Source organism: Scardinius erythrophthalmus, assembly GCF_964197995.2.
Source record: "Scardinius erythrophthalmus genome assembly, chromosome: 12".
NCBI lineage: Eukaryota > Metazoa > Chordata > Actinopteri > Cypriniformes > Leuciscidae > Scardinius > Scardinius erythrophthalmus.
The window spans coordinates 11,111,016-11,125,376 of NC_138232.1; the positions used below are offsets into that span (position 1 = coordinate 11,111,016).

General features: G+C 36.6%; 3 protein-coding genes across 3 annotated transcripts; 2 read left to right on the plus strand and 1 right to left on the minus strand.

The window, feature by feature from the left end:
* Positions 1-3,564, minus strand: LOC308699130 (fibroleukin; the record flags this gene model as incomplete). Its single annotated transcript, XM_081379718.1, has 6 exons — positions 1-331; positions 468-730; positions 988-1,100; positions 1,212-1,310; positions 1,956-2,142; positions 3,406-3,564. The coding sequence occupies 6 exons, from the start codon at positions 3,562-3,564 to the stop codon at positions 1-3; spliced, it is 1,152 nt and encodes a 383-aa protein (XP_081235844.1).
* Positions 3,565-5,675: 2,111 nt separating this feature from the next.
* h1-10 (H1.10 linker histone) lies at positions 5,676-7,333 on the plus strand. The gene has a single exon (XM_081379923.1). It carries the CDS (start codon positions 6,348-6,350, stop codon positions 6,966-6,968), a length of 621 nt encoding a protein of 206 aa, XP_081236049.1. The 5' UTR covers positions 5,676-6,347; the 3' UTR covers positions 6,969-7,333.
* Positions 7,334-8,370: 1,037 nt separating this feature from the next.
* On the plus strand, positions 8,371-13,734 carry arpc4 (actin related protein 2/3 complex, subunit 4). Its single transcript, XM_081379931.1, has 6 exons — positions 8,371-8,439; positions 9,431-9,549; positions 9,765-9,876; positions 10,484-10,579; positions 10,797-10,967; positions 11,060-13,734. Exons 1-6 carry the CDS (start codon positions 8,437-8,439, stop codon positions 11,063-11,065), a joined length of 507 nt encoding a protein of 168 aa, XP_081236057.1. The 5' UTR covers positions 8,371-8,436; the 3' UTR covers positions 11,066-13,734.
* Positions 13,735-14,361: the final 627 nt, after the last annotated feature.

Genomic DNA, 14,361 nt, shown 5'->3' on the forward strand with positions numbered 1-14,361 from the left:
TTAGCTCCGCCTTGGTCTCATTTTCATTTCAACACTCTTAAATGAGTATCTTTCCCCTGTGCGATAGTCAGTCAGGATATACCAGGTGCCCCAGTAGATGCCATCCGTGATGCCGCTGTACCGCCCGTGATAGTAGCGTCCATTAAGGTTAGCGGCCAAACAGGAATCAAACCACCATCCTGCACCATAGTAACGGGCACAGTTACCAGCAGTGTAGCGGTCATTATCCTGGTCATGTGTACTGAAAGCTCTGCCATCGTGATTGTACTGTTTGCTATAACTGAAAGCATTGCCAGCATCGCCATGGTAATCTCGAGCAGTTAGGCGGAACCTTATGGAGAGAATATCACAAATGCATCATTAAAAGAAATTGAATTGATTTCCATCTTTTTGATACAAATGTTTTGTCAGCAGCTTTTGACACTAGATTTTAGATATCTATGTCTGTGTGTGCAGTGTGCATATACCTCTGGTTTTCTCCTGCCACTTTAAAGGTGTTGTAGTTAGCATGACGTGTCTGTTCGTGCCAGTCTTGGAGAGTGATGCGGAGCGTGTGATGCCCACTTGCGGTTAACACGGACAGAACTGCATTCCCTAACCAGTGCTCTGTCTGCGGGGAGCCAAATCCGTCACGGTACTCATGCCAGGTTCGGTTAAAGTCAATTTGTCCATCAAACCGCCGCTGGAACACTGTCCATCCCCCACCAGCTGAAACCATGTCACACACAGCCTGGAAAAGAACACATGTAGTGCTGCCACTCAAAAGTATTACACTTTACAAATGAACACTTATAGGGATGCTGTCCAATGTTTTTCGTACCCCAGTGATCTGGGGCAATGTCATTTTGAATTTATATTTTTGGGTGAGCTATCCCTTTACTTCACACTGGACATGGATTCGATTTCAAAATATATAAATGGAATAAGTGGAATAGATGTAATGTGATGTAAATGTATTTGGGTTTCTGCCGATTTTAATGTTTGTACCTCTAATGCTGGTCGCTTTGGATCTGGCTGTATGGTGTAGATCCCGTTCTCTTTAATTCCTAATTGGTAGATCTCATGACAGTCTTGAGGGTAAAGCCCTGCAGAGGGAGGCACTGCCATACAGACCCAAACAAAACATCTGTCAACATTTGTGCAATAAATGTTCTAGTAGTATGCCGGACAACATAGGGTGTTTGTTCTGTGTCTGTCTGTGTATAGCTCACCTGTAGGAGTCCTTGGTTTGAGACCATTAGGTTTAGAATGTGTGATACTTTTCAGCAACAGCAGCAAATCTTTCTCCCCATTTTTGCCCACTACACTTTCTATGATCGAGAAAGAGAGAGAGTGTGTACCTTAGACAAAAAAATTAAAAACTAGCATAAAATTTGGTTAGAACACACAATTATAATGATTATTCCTGATGGTTATTTTTCCAATGCCCCTGTAGGACATTCAATTTCATAAAAAGAAATTTAAGATTTAAAACTCCCTCTGTAATTTTATTTAATGATCAAATGCAAAGCAATATGATTTACATAATGAAATAAGATCATAAACTAAAAAATAATAATGATCTGATACAGTACATGTTTTAAAGTATTTAAAGAATATATTATTATTCAATTGATTATTTGCTAGTTGACTATTTTAGGATGGTTAGAGTTTGTTGTGGGGTTATACAAAGGTTAGAGAAAGGTTGTGAGAGGGTCAAATAGAGGCTGTCAAGGGTCAGTTTTCTTACATTCCTAAGAACACCTCTGTTTGCTGAGTGTAAATTGGGTGTTAACTTAATTGAGGGAACTCCAGGAATGAAAGAATCAATAAATAATGAAAAAAGCGAGATTTGTTATATAAAACATATTGGAAGCACACATTAATGTGCTTTATTTAAGCTAGTCCTATCATTTAAGAAGGAACTGTAAGTGTTTAGGGGGTTGTGAGTGGCATATGTTGTGGAATATAATAACCAAGTCTGGTGGCCATCTGTCTGAGTCTCTGACTATGGCAGTGGAGGTCACATTCTGTCAGCACTGCTGCCATAAGAGCCAGAAAGGCTACTAGTGAATCAGACCCATCTCCTTGACTCACAGCCACTGATTCATGTTGTAACATACAGCGCTGCAGCTGGATGAGACGTTCAGATGTATCAGACACCTGTAGGGCACAAACACAGACAGTTAAAAACAAGTAAGTGTATCTTTAATCTCAGTCATAATATTTAACATTGTATATGAAGTCTCCACATGCTAACACTTTATCTGTAAGTGTCAATATCAACAAAGACAGTAGTTAATGTTATCTCATGCTTGTTTTCTAATTCATTAAATATTTTCTGACATTGACCAAAATGACACAGATGCACTTTTTCCCTTTTGGGTAAATAAACTAGCCTGACTACGTCAGACTTCGTACTTCCGCTCAATTTCATTTCGCTTCTGTAGTCAGTCTGAGACAGCGTCATAGCTTTCCGTTTTCCTCCGGCCTGAAAACAGCCGGGCCAATCAACGAACAGAGGGCGGGCTGAGAGCCGTGACGTAGACGCTGATTGTACCGTGGATGCGTAGATTTACTTCACATAATCTGCAAAAGTCGTTCACAGCCATGTTCACTCCGGTATTTCGCTCGATGGTTTTTGTTTTCGCATCATACATGTGTTTACAGTGGAAGTTAGATGCGGCTGAGCATGCGCATAACACACACATAACCAAACGTCATGTGATTGGCTTACGGGTAACCAATGATTTTAAACTTCAGACAAGCGACCCCGCGAGAGAGAAAACACTTCTCTATTATGCCATTCCAGACTCTGTCTACGAAGCAAAGCGAAGTAGCAGAGTTTGGTATTACCAGGCTATAAATACACAAGGTGACTATTAAAATGTTAATATTCTGGGACTCCAAGACACTGAGTGAAATTATTATTTGATGTGGTAATGCTTCATAATTTATCAACTTATTTATATAGCTGTCTTAAATCCTAAGTATTTAGGGCGATTACTGAAAAAGAATGGATTACATATCCTAATATATATATTTACCTCACAACACACTGACAAAACTCAGTTAAATACGTTAACATGAACTTACGATGAATGCAATACAATACTTCCACAGCATTTGATAATGGTTAATATTAATTTCAACATTTACTAGTACATTTTTAAAAATCGAAAGTTGTATCTGTTTATATTAGTTAATGCACTGTGAACTAACATGAAACACAATAAAAACTTCATTTTTATTATAAGATTAATAAATGCTGTAAAAATATAGTGCTCATTGGTAGTTCATTTTAGCTAATGCATTAACCAATGCTACTAAATGAGACCCTGTAAAGTGTTACCAAAAATATAATAATGCGCTCTCAAATCTCTCACCGGAGATCATGTTTACGTATAGGTATTAGGTAATGCTTACCTGTGTGTTTTTGCGGTTCTCTGGGGTCTTTCTGAGTCGTGCGTCGTGAGGGTGATGTATTTTAGGGGGTGATGCTGTTGCACTGCAGCTTCCCTCACATTTGCTGTTGGGGGGTCCGGCCACCAGGATGTCCCTCTGACACAGCACACATACACACATCATGTACGCTCCCAGCAAAAACAGCATCACAACACGCACACACATGCTTCTCAGGCTGCCACAGGAGTCCAAAGAGATAGTATGCACCTGTTCCCTCTCTTTTTCTCTATCTCTTCTACTGCTTTCTACTACTTAATTTCAATGGGATTTTCCCTTGCAATGCTCCTGTGTCACTGACTTTTCTTCTCTCTTCAGATCTGAAGTTATAAGCAGTATCATCTGCAGACTATCAAGTCCTACACATTGTCTTTCTTTCTCGCTATGTGCTTGTCAGGGTCTCCTTTCCTGTTTTTCTCTTTTATTTGATCTTCTCTCCTCTATCCCTCCCTCTTTCTCTCCTGCAGGCTCCCTTCTGTTTGTGAGGCTCTTTTGGCTCAGATTCCTAGATAACTGAGGCTCTTTGCTGTCTGACATGCACCGGTAAACCCACCCCCTAAAACACACAAACACATACTCTTACCTATCCGTTTTACACACACGTGCAAACACTCGCCGTCTAACTGGTCGTATGAATTTTCCCCATCAAATCCATCTAGAATTAACAAATAATCACACACTCTCATTCAATCACATTCAAAAAGAAAGATAAACATCCTCGTCAGGTTTTAACTCGGCCTCTTCACTGTGTGTGTCCTGTTTTGGAGTGTGTGTAAAGTTTACTGAGTTTGTTAAGGGTCATAAAAACTTGGAATTCCTCTTTCAACACTCTTATTCAAAAAAGACAGACATCTGCACACTAATATATATAATACACGTTGACCTTTAACCTTTCTCTGTCTGCAAGGAGAAGGTGCTAGACCTATTTTATAGAGAGGTGTTTGCTCTTTGTGTGCATATGTGCAACAGGAAGTGGCTGTAACAATTGTGTAACTGTAAATGTGCTAACATATTACAGTCAAAGCATGGCTTTTGTTCAACTCTTTGGGGTGGGTAATGAAGAGATGAAAAATCACTATGATGGGGGATTTCTTATCAAAGTGTAATTCAATGGGGTGCAGTGTTCGGAAGATGTGAACATCTTGTATGCTATCACAACACAAACTATTATCAGTAGATAGACTGCCATCTAGTGCTATATGTATGTGATGACGGCATGTAGAGGAGATTTCCAAAGATTTGGAAAATATTGAAAGTATTTTCTTGTTTGGTTTTTAGTAAACTGTGGTGTGGCAGAATAATGAACTCTCACAAATTGATATGTTCGCCACAAAGGATGCCTACTTATTCATATGTGCCTTTTGATTCATTTTTACCTTGATTAGTTAGTTATTATATATTAATAAATAGTTTAGTTAGTTAATTTAGAGAATATAGTTTCTCCATTTCTGACCTACACAACAAAAATCACACACCTTTTTAAAACGATTGAACACCAGTGAATTTAGGATTTGAGAACTTTATATATATATATATATATATATATATATATATATATATATATATATATATATATATATATATATATATATATATATATATATACATACTAAGATATCTAAAGACATTTGAACAGTTTCCCCAATTTAGTTTAAACAAATAAGCTGAATAAATAGGCCTATATCTTAGAACATACTGATGTGGATTTACCAGAATGATTAATATTGCTTGCATATTTTTGCTTACATAGGCTTGAAAATCAAATGTATGCTATCCATTTTTGTTTATAAGTTCCCAGTGAATTCCATTTATAGATATAATAATAATTTAAAAAATATTCCTTTGATTTTGTTTATATTAACCAAACCTTTGTCAAGAAGGACTAAACAAATGTAGGCTACACTGTTGCAACCCCTGAAGTTAGTAAAAGACAAACTCATACCAAACTAGGGGCGGAGTTCCCGCAACATCCAGAAAAATGCCCAATTGTTAGACACGCTTTTAAACAAAACTTATTAACATTTACTCTTTTTTTTATTTTATTGATTTAAACAATATGGCCCACACCTTAAAATCTGTAGCCTAAAAGCTTTGTCCAGATGGTCAAAATGCCTATAAAGTTTTACATTTTAGCCTAGTTGCTCTAGTAAGGAGAAGTCAGACACATTAAAATTCTTGCAACACCTTTGATATAATAAACAATTATAAAACAGCATATCAAATACACTACGTTTCATGTCTTTATTTGTGCAAAAATCCAATTTTCACAAATAGGCACAGAAGAATACAATGTGAAGTCACCAGGAAAGAGAACTGCAAAGAAAGTTTGCCAATACACAGCCACGCGAGGGCGTTTTATGTGTTAGTTGAGGTAATTTAAACTGCTTGTATATAGAAGTAATTTTGTAATTGCGGACTGTGTAGTATCATTCTAGAATCTTTACTTTCTAAATTTTCATAGCAAGTTTAATGCACGAACGGACTGCATATCCATAAAAAGTTTTTCGTTCGCAAAGTAGGTGCCCCTACCCCAAATCGCACGGCATTATGTGGGCAAGATCTTTTCTTTGCTCTCTCGCGCCAACGTTTTGCGTTTATTTTATAAATTTTAAACACTCGCGGAAAGAGCAGCTTTTACACTTCCACCAAGAGTCATTTAAAATCATAATGTATGTCAAATTAACAAGATAATAGCTCTCAAAGTCGTGGAAGAAAACACAACTCCACATGCGCCTCGCCCGAGTGTGTTGTTGTGTTCAATCACGTCCGCGTATTGCAGTTAAATCTGATGATTCAAACCTCTGAGATGATGCTCGCGTCTCTGGCCTGATATTCTCGCGGTCTCGGAAAAACAACAACAACAACAACAACAACAACAACAACACATTTTCGCATTGAGTTTGATCATGTCTACTGAGGTCGAAGAATCAGCACCCGCCCAAGTCCCTACTCCAGCAGTAACCAAAACAAAGAAGGCATCGGGAAATAAGGCAAAGCCTGTCGTAAGTGCTTCTCCAGCTAAAAAGAAGAAAAAGAAGAGTAAGGGGCCCGGCAAGTACAGCCAGCTCGTCACTGATGCGATCCGAACCCTGGGCGAGAAAAACGGCTCATCGCTTTTCAAGATATACAATGAAGCGAAGAAAGTGAGCTGGTTTGATCAGCAGAACGGTCGCATGTATCTGCGCTATTCCATCCGCGCGCTCCTGCTCAACGACACGCTCGTGCAGGTCAAGGGACTGGGGGCCAACGGCTCATTCAAGCTCAATAAAAAGAAATTTGAGAAAAAGACAAAGAAAAGTGCCGCCAAGGCGACCAAGAAGACGGAAAAGCCTGCCAAGTCCGCGACGTCCAAAAAAGCCGTGACCAAGAAAGTGAGTGCAAAGAAGAGCGCCAAGAAAAGCTCAGTTAAAAAGAAGACGACGCAGAAGACTGATGTTAAGAAAGCAGCTGCCAAACCGAAGAAAGCAGCTGCAAAAAAGCCAAAAGTCGCGGCGAAGAAGGCAACCAAGGCAAAGAAAACAAAATAGACTTTCTCTGGAGTTGGATAATTATATTTTTGTATATAGCTTCTTGGCAAGAGGAGTTTTTTTAATAATCATTTGGACTATATTCTTTAAAAATATCGCTGTTGTTGACTTCAGGTTATGCTGTAGCTAATTTGGGATTTGATGCAGGTTTTCTAGAAACTGCTTCTTAGAGACACACCCACTTTAGTTTCTGTGAGACGCCATGCTTTTGTCTGATGTACTAAAGACGACAAGAAACGCTTTGTAAAAACAAGTTAGCATTGCAACAGTGTTTTTGTTTGTTTTTTTATTTGCTCTGCATATGCATTGTTTCTGGACTACAAAAGCAAATATGTCCAAATAAAACTCTGTTTTTAAAATACAAATGACTTCAACCTTCTTGATGCATGGAAAATGGTGATGCCTTGAACAACAGACATACGAAGATTTATAAATTATTAAATTTAATTTAATTACCGTGAGCAGTTTTGCTGTATAAACAGTATAGAGAGTGGCACTACAAAATAAATTGAAATCATCAGGGCAAAATATTTTATAAAAAGGGAAAAGTTCTATAATGTAATTTTATAATTATTTTTTACCCTCATGAAGAATATGATCCAAAATTATTAGGGGGTAATGCAATGAAGATACAAGAGTACTGTATACAAATAAAAAAGTTGTTGGTGAGCTTCCTCTTCTGCAACTTGTGGCAAATATATATATATATATATATATATATATATATATATATATATATATATATATATATATATATATATATATGAAGAGTTCAGATGCAAAAGCCTCTAAGTGCCATCTGAAATTTTCTTCTAGAATTATCATTTTTATAAAGCTTGTATATTTAAGTTAAGTAATTTCACTTAAATGACAATTAATAGGTCATTTGCATTGCCATTTAAGTGAAATTATTGAACTTAAATATACAAGCTTGATAAAAATGATCATTCTAGAAGAAAATTTCAGATGGCACTTCATATGACTCTTCATATATATATGTATGTATGTATGTATGTATGTGTGTGTGTGTGTGTATATATATATATATATATATATATATATATATATATATATATATATATATATATATATATATATATATATATATTTAATTTGTCTACAAGTAAGCACGTTATTTATTGTTAATTTGTGTGGAACTGCATGAGAAATTTGAGTTTCAACAACAATGATATCGTATCTATTTCGCATCACTGTAAACTACAGCGTATGCAGGTATGCATCTCAATGTCAAACTAATAATGCATCATGAGTAATGCCAGCTAATGAAGCACTTAAAGGCATCATTTCAACAGCAGGCCGAAGAAAAAAATAATAATAATAATCCTTTAGTATTATATACTCGTCACCCCTATTTAGTGAAAAGTTGGTATCTTCCGATGAGTGGTTTTATTCGCGGAAGTCGCCCGGTGTTTGTAGCACTTCCGTCTTCTCCAACTGGTGCACAGAAATGGTAAGATTTCCATTTAACACTTCGGAAATTTTATTTTGTATATATATATAGCATTTTTTGTTAAATGATTTATAACATCGTCGTGTCGCAAACCCCTGATTGCATGTGTTTGTTTCTGCATTGAAATGAAGGCACGTAACGTTAGTGCTAAATCACTAGCTAACATCCCCACCCATATCCCCCAGTCGCGGGTTGACTGATAGTTATTTGACGTTTCACATTTAGTATGTTGTAACATTCCCAGCGCTTTGTAATCTAGGGTTTGTGTATCATGGGCAAGCCAACTCAAATTGATCTCTTTTCATACTGTATATTAACAGCGAGCAAATCATTAGTATGCAGCCCTTTATTATCAAATATATCAGTGTTTTCTCGTTCTGCTATTCTTCAGTATTGTTACATTTTTGTATAAACGCGTGTACAAGTGCACAACTATCGATCTGGTTGCCGTTTACTCCTGTGTTCATTGCCTCTGTTACATGACAAGTAGCCTACATGTAATATAGGTGCTCATCGCAGCTATTCAGTATTACAACATTTGCTACATAACAATATTAACTTGCCTTAAAAATATTAATTATGTGTACAGACAACTGTATGTTTAAGTATCTAGTTCAAATCTCTTTCAAATTTTAAGGAAGCCCACAGTGTCAGTGTTTTAAAAATGTATACTTTTTCATGCAGAAGGGTATGCACTTCCTCCATGACTTGCGTTTAAGTTCAGGAAGTGACAGGCTTCAGGCAGTCTATAAAGAGATTTATAGTGTTTGCAGGTTGACTGATGTAGAGCATAGTTTGTTTTTCTTCGGAGGGCTTGTGGAGGAGGACAGTAGGCCTATCCCAAGAATTCCCCTGCAGGTTCAGGCGTGTGTGGAACAATTAAAGTAGAAGTTGTGAGCCATTTGCGATGTGCTTGCTTGCTGAGGTTGCAGACACGGTTCATCATCCCCATGAGTCCTGAGTACTGATTTAGTTTGATTTGTTTTGTCAGACGGCGACTCTGCGTCCGTACCTGAATGCGGTGCGTGCTACACTGCAGGCAGCTCTCTGTCTGGAAAACTTCTCCTCACAGGTGGTTGAAAGACACAACAAACCTGAGGTTGAAGTCCGGTAAGTGTGTGTGACTGTTGTTTGCATATGTGTTTTATTTGTGTGTAAAAGTTACATGGTTCATAATATAGGGGAGTGGCCTACATGATCTCATTTTAAAGTGTGATATGAGCCATTAGGTTATAGATAGTTTGAAAGAGCATACTAGCATAAGTTTGCGGTATACGTGTATGGTGTGTGTATGCTTTACCATTTTTGTCTAATCATCTCACCAGGAGCAGTAAAGAGCTTTTGCTTCAGCCTGTTGTGATCAGTAGGAATGATAAAGAGAAGGTTCTGATAGAAGGGTCCATCAACTCTGTGCGAGTCAGCATTGCTGTCAAACAGGCAAGTACATTTGCTGTTTTGCTCTAAACTCATTCTTGCTGTCCTTTCTGAGATATCTGAGAGTCTTTAAATATTTATACATATTGAATACTGAAAATGCAACTAATAATACAAAAAGAGAAGTATTGTGGTGATGGTGATGAGACAAGCGAGGGAGGTTGGTTTCACTCTGACTTCTTGAAATTAACACATATAGTCCACTGAACGCAGCATGCCAGTGGTTCTCAAGCCTAGTCGGCCACTAGGGGGCCGCAGCAAACTTACATGGGGGGCCACAGGATGAATAAATTATTATTGATATTTTCAAAAATAATTTAACTAATCTAAATTAAAATACTAAAAAGCACAAACAATCAGCATGTAATCATGGTTGATTAATGTATCAATACTTCCAATTTATGTTAATAAAAAAAGCAGTTTTGTCATTATTACACCAGAAGTATATTATTCCGTATGGTTGTTGAAAACCACAGGTGTAGGCCATTATATGAGCTATGCATGCTATATATTATTATATATTATAACAAGCTAAGAATCCAGTTTGATGAGTTGTTTGTATCTTTAATGGTCTGTGATTGGATGATGCACCTCAACTGGTCCATTGAAGGCTGATGAGATCGAGAAGATCCTGTGTCACAAGTTCATGCGCTTCATGATGATGAGAGCCGAGAACTTCTTCATCCTGCGGAGAAAAGCTGTGGAGGTGAGGGAGAGCAAAGAGCAGAGGAAGAGACATACTAACACTATTTCTATTGTTAAAAAGCCTGGTGTTTGCAATGCATGTGTCATTTTGCTTCACGTTTTTCACTGATTGTTTACAGTGCAAAAAATAGCATCTTGCTAACAATCATCTAAAATTCTCTGTTGTGAAATGTTCACATTTAATATAACATTTAACACCTTCCTTTTTTTTTCGTCAGGGATATGACATCAGTTTCCTCATTACTAACTTCCACACAGAACAAATGTACAAGCATAAGTTAGTGGACTTTGTCATCAATTTTATGGAGGAGATCGATAAGGAAATCAGTGAGATGAAACTGTCAGTCAACGCCAGGGCTCGCATAGTTGCAGAGGAGTTCCTCAAAAATGTGAGTTCTTCTGTAATACGATTGAACAGAATGAGAACTTCACCGTCGCACCGATAACCTTTCTTACTCTGTATTCCTTTGGTGCTCAACAGTTTTAGGAAATGATCAGTACAACCTCTGCTGGCTGCAATACCTGTGTCACCTTGGTCGCTGGAAAACCCGATGGAGAGTTTTGGGGCCAGTGGGGAAGTAGTTATGGTGTGATTTGATTCCTGGACCACCGCCAGAGGTGGAACAACTGAATTCAGATGGTGCCGTCTGTCAGGAATGAATTCAGAGTATTGCAGTATTGTACCTCTAGCGCAGAGTGATGGAGTCCACAGACAGGCACGGTACTCCTTTTGTTCTGTTTTACTTCTTTGTTTGACTATTTTTGCCCTTCTCTTTTCTTTTTTTTAACATTTGCTAATGGCCTAATTATTATTTTTTGTTCTCACACTCTGCAATTCCATTTGTGTATTCTGTCTTCTTATTCCAGATCCCTTTGTTATTATTTAGTAGTAGTAAAGCGCTCGCAATGTTGCAATATTCTGAAAATGCCTCAGCTTTTCCTTGTGCTCATGAATATTAATGAGTACATACTGTACATATTTAAAAGGATAGACTCATTTTACCTCTGCCTTTCAAACAAACCTTAAAATCAGGGTGGGTCTATATAGATGAAACCTCATCGATGGTCATGAGCACAAAGGAAAATGTTGTTCCAATAATTTAAAGTTTGTTTTGTCAATGTTTTTTATAATATGTATACTGTTAAAATGACAATTTTTCATGTTGAGTTTTGATTAAAAAACAAACAAAAAAAACTCATGCTGGTGCACATGGATCTTATAAACCATATCATAATAATGATGCTGAATAAATCCCTTTATTGCTTATATTGTGTTGTGTACTGTGGGGAATGACAGCTCTTGGTTCATTGTTTTTGCGGTAAGTTCAGTCTATCTTTTGTGCATTTTGGATATTACAATATGTGTACAATGATAGCCCATATTTGAAGAGCCTGAGAAGGTCAGTAACTTTGATATGCAGCACACTATATTTAACTTTTTTTTTCCTGATATTTACAGAACATTTCAGACCATCACAAGATTCCAATATATAATGTAATCTATATACAGTATACATAAATGTTTATAAACCTACAGCTGAGGACAGATACCTTTCTTCTGTCACATGATTTAGATATAAGCTTAGAATTTTAATTAGGTTCTAAGATATTGGTGTAATCCATTTTCTGTGTTTTTAGCTTTATATATTTATTAACTCATAAAAAAAATGAATAGGGATCTGCCATTTAAAGAAAATAATAAAGCCTATCATGCATATCATTTGACTGATCATTTGAAGTAGAGTCGACATTACACACTTAAAAAATAAAGGTTTTTCATTGGCATCAATGGTTCCCTGAAGAACTTTAAACATCCATGGAACTCTTCCGTGCAAAAGGTTCTTTGGAAAAGGATCATTTAGATCATTAAAATGTTCTTCACACTAGGAAAATAAATAATCTTTAAGTTTTGTTCATTTGAGCGTAGGTAAAATGTATATTTTCCAATAGCTAATTTCTCTGATCACATCCACATATGCAATCTCTGATCATATTCCGAATTAGGAAGTCGTCATAATGCAGCCAAAGAAAAATGATGACTAACGCAATGAACAAACCGATCATGAGCAACCCATCACTATCACATTTTCATACCACAGAGAAAGAGATACAGGTAAAAGAAAATATTAAATTGCAGTCATGTTCACATATAGTGATAAACAATATGAATAGGCTATATCCAATTGTCCAGTGTTGCTTAGGCCTATACAGTGTTAGTGTTTTTTATTTTATTTTATTTTTTAACAAAATATATTTAACAATCATGACTATGCAAACTTTGCTAAGAGTCCGCTTTGTAAGATTAGGCTGAAGATTTTTTGTTATCGATTTGTTTTGCATTATATAGAATGTGTCAAGTTTAGAGATTCAGAAATATAGTTATTAAAAACTGTGTTATGTCATAACTGCTTTATATCGTGACTGTTTCGGTGCCTATTGACTTCAATTGTAGGGATGAAAAAACAAAAACAAAACAATGAGATATTTACTTCCTTTATGTTCAACAGAAGAAAGTCATATTTGGAACGACATGAGGGCGAGTAAATGATGACAGAATTGTAACTTTTAGGTGAAATATCCCTTTAAGGTAAATGTTAAAATGTGCCCTCTAAAAACACAAGTGACCCCAGCCTGCCCCTCCAGTTACCGTGGTCTTGTAATTGGTTGTTTTCAAAGGCCAGCTGCATGAGTGTGTCTATATTTGTTCTTAATCCTTATAAGAAGATAATATGAAATTCAAAATATCATATATCCATTTGAGGAGATGAGCTCACCCTCATGGGTAAACTCCTTCAAATTTTTTCATCACTTTCCCCTTTTACTGAACCCCTATCTTGTTTCCCATCTCAAGGACACTGGTATAAATCATTTGATCCCTTCTTGAATGGGCATGAAGATCTTTTGAGAACAACAAGAGATGGGTCAAGATGGAAAGTTGGCAGAGATGATGTTGCCCTTTACACCATAAAAATACAAACAACTATTGTGTTTAAACACTAGATATCAAACTGGAAATGCTATTTTGTCTTAAACATAGCTGTCTTCTCTGAGATGAAGATGAAGAAAGGAGTGTATGCTTAAATGAATATAAAAATGGATCAAGAGTCAACAATGGTGTTTTTTAAGAGCATCACAGAAAGAATAAAAGGCTCAATCAAAAAAAAGAAAAAGAAAAAATGATTCAGTTAGCAGCTTACGGTCACTTTTACATCTTATCTGTGTGCATCTAATTTCAAAATTGATAATTTCATGTCTTTTATCAAATGTATGCTTGAAAGGAATTGGCAACATTATACAAGTGACATTTACAGGCTCACCTCAGCTAAAGAGAGAAGCCCAACATTGCCAAGAGACATTGTGAAGACTGATTTGACACAATTACGCCATTGCATTGCTATACATTTTAATACGGTGTATACATTTTGTTACAGATCATCAAGGTTCTCTTGTCACATGACTAATGATATTATTCCATGTGTTTTCTATCCTTTTGATCACACAAATTGGAAAACGCTTGTTTCATGCATGTCTTTGATATGCAAAGCTTCCAAACTGTTTAAAAATATTGTAACAGACCTGCTATACACAAAATCACTTTAGATTTATCATCAGATAAAAATAATATATTCCAGAGAGAGATGTGGAATTGAGGGCAGTCCAAGCACCAAATAGAGAGGGACCGTTTTGCTGACTCAACATGTTGTGCTCTATAAAACAAGAAGTTGAGTGTGAATCTATTTACTGAGGCTGACTTCGAGTAGGTGAGTCGAACTAAAAACATTG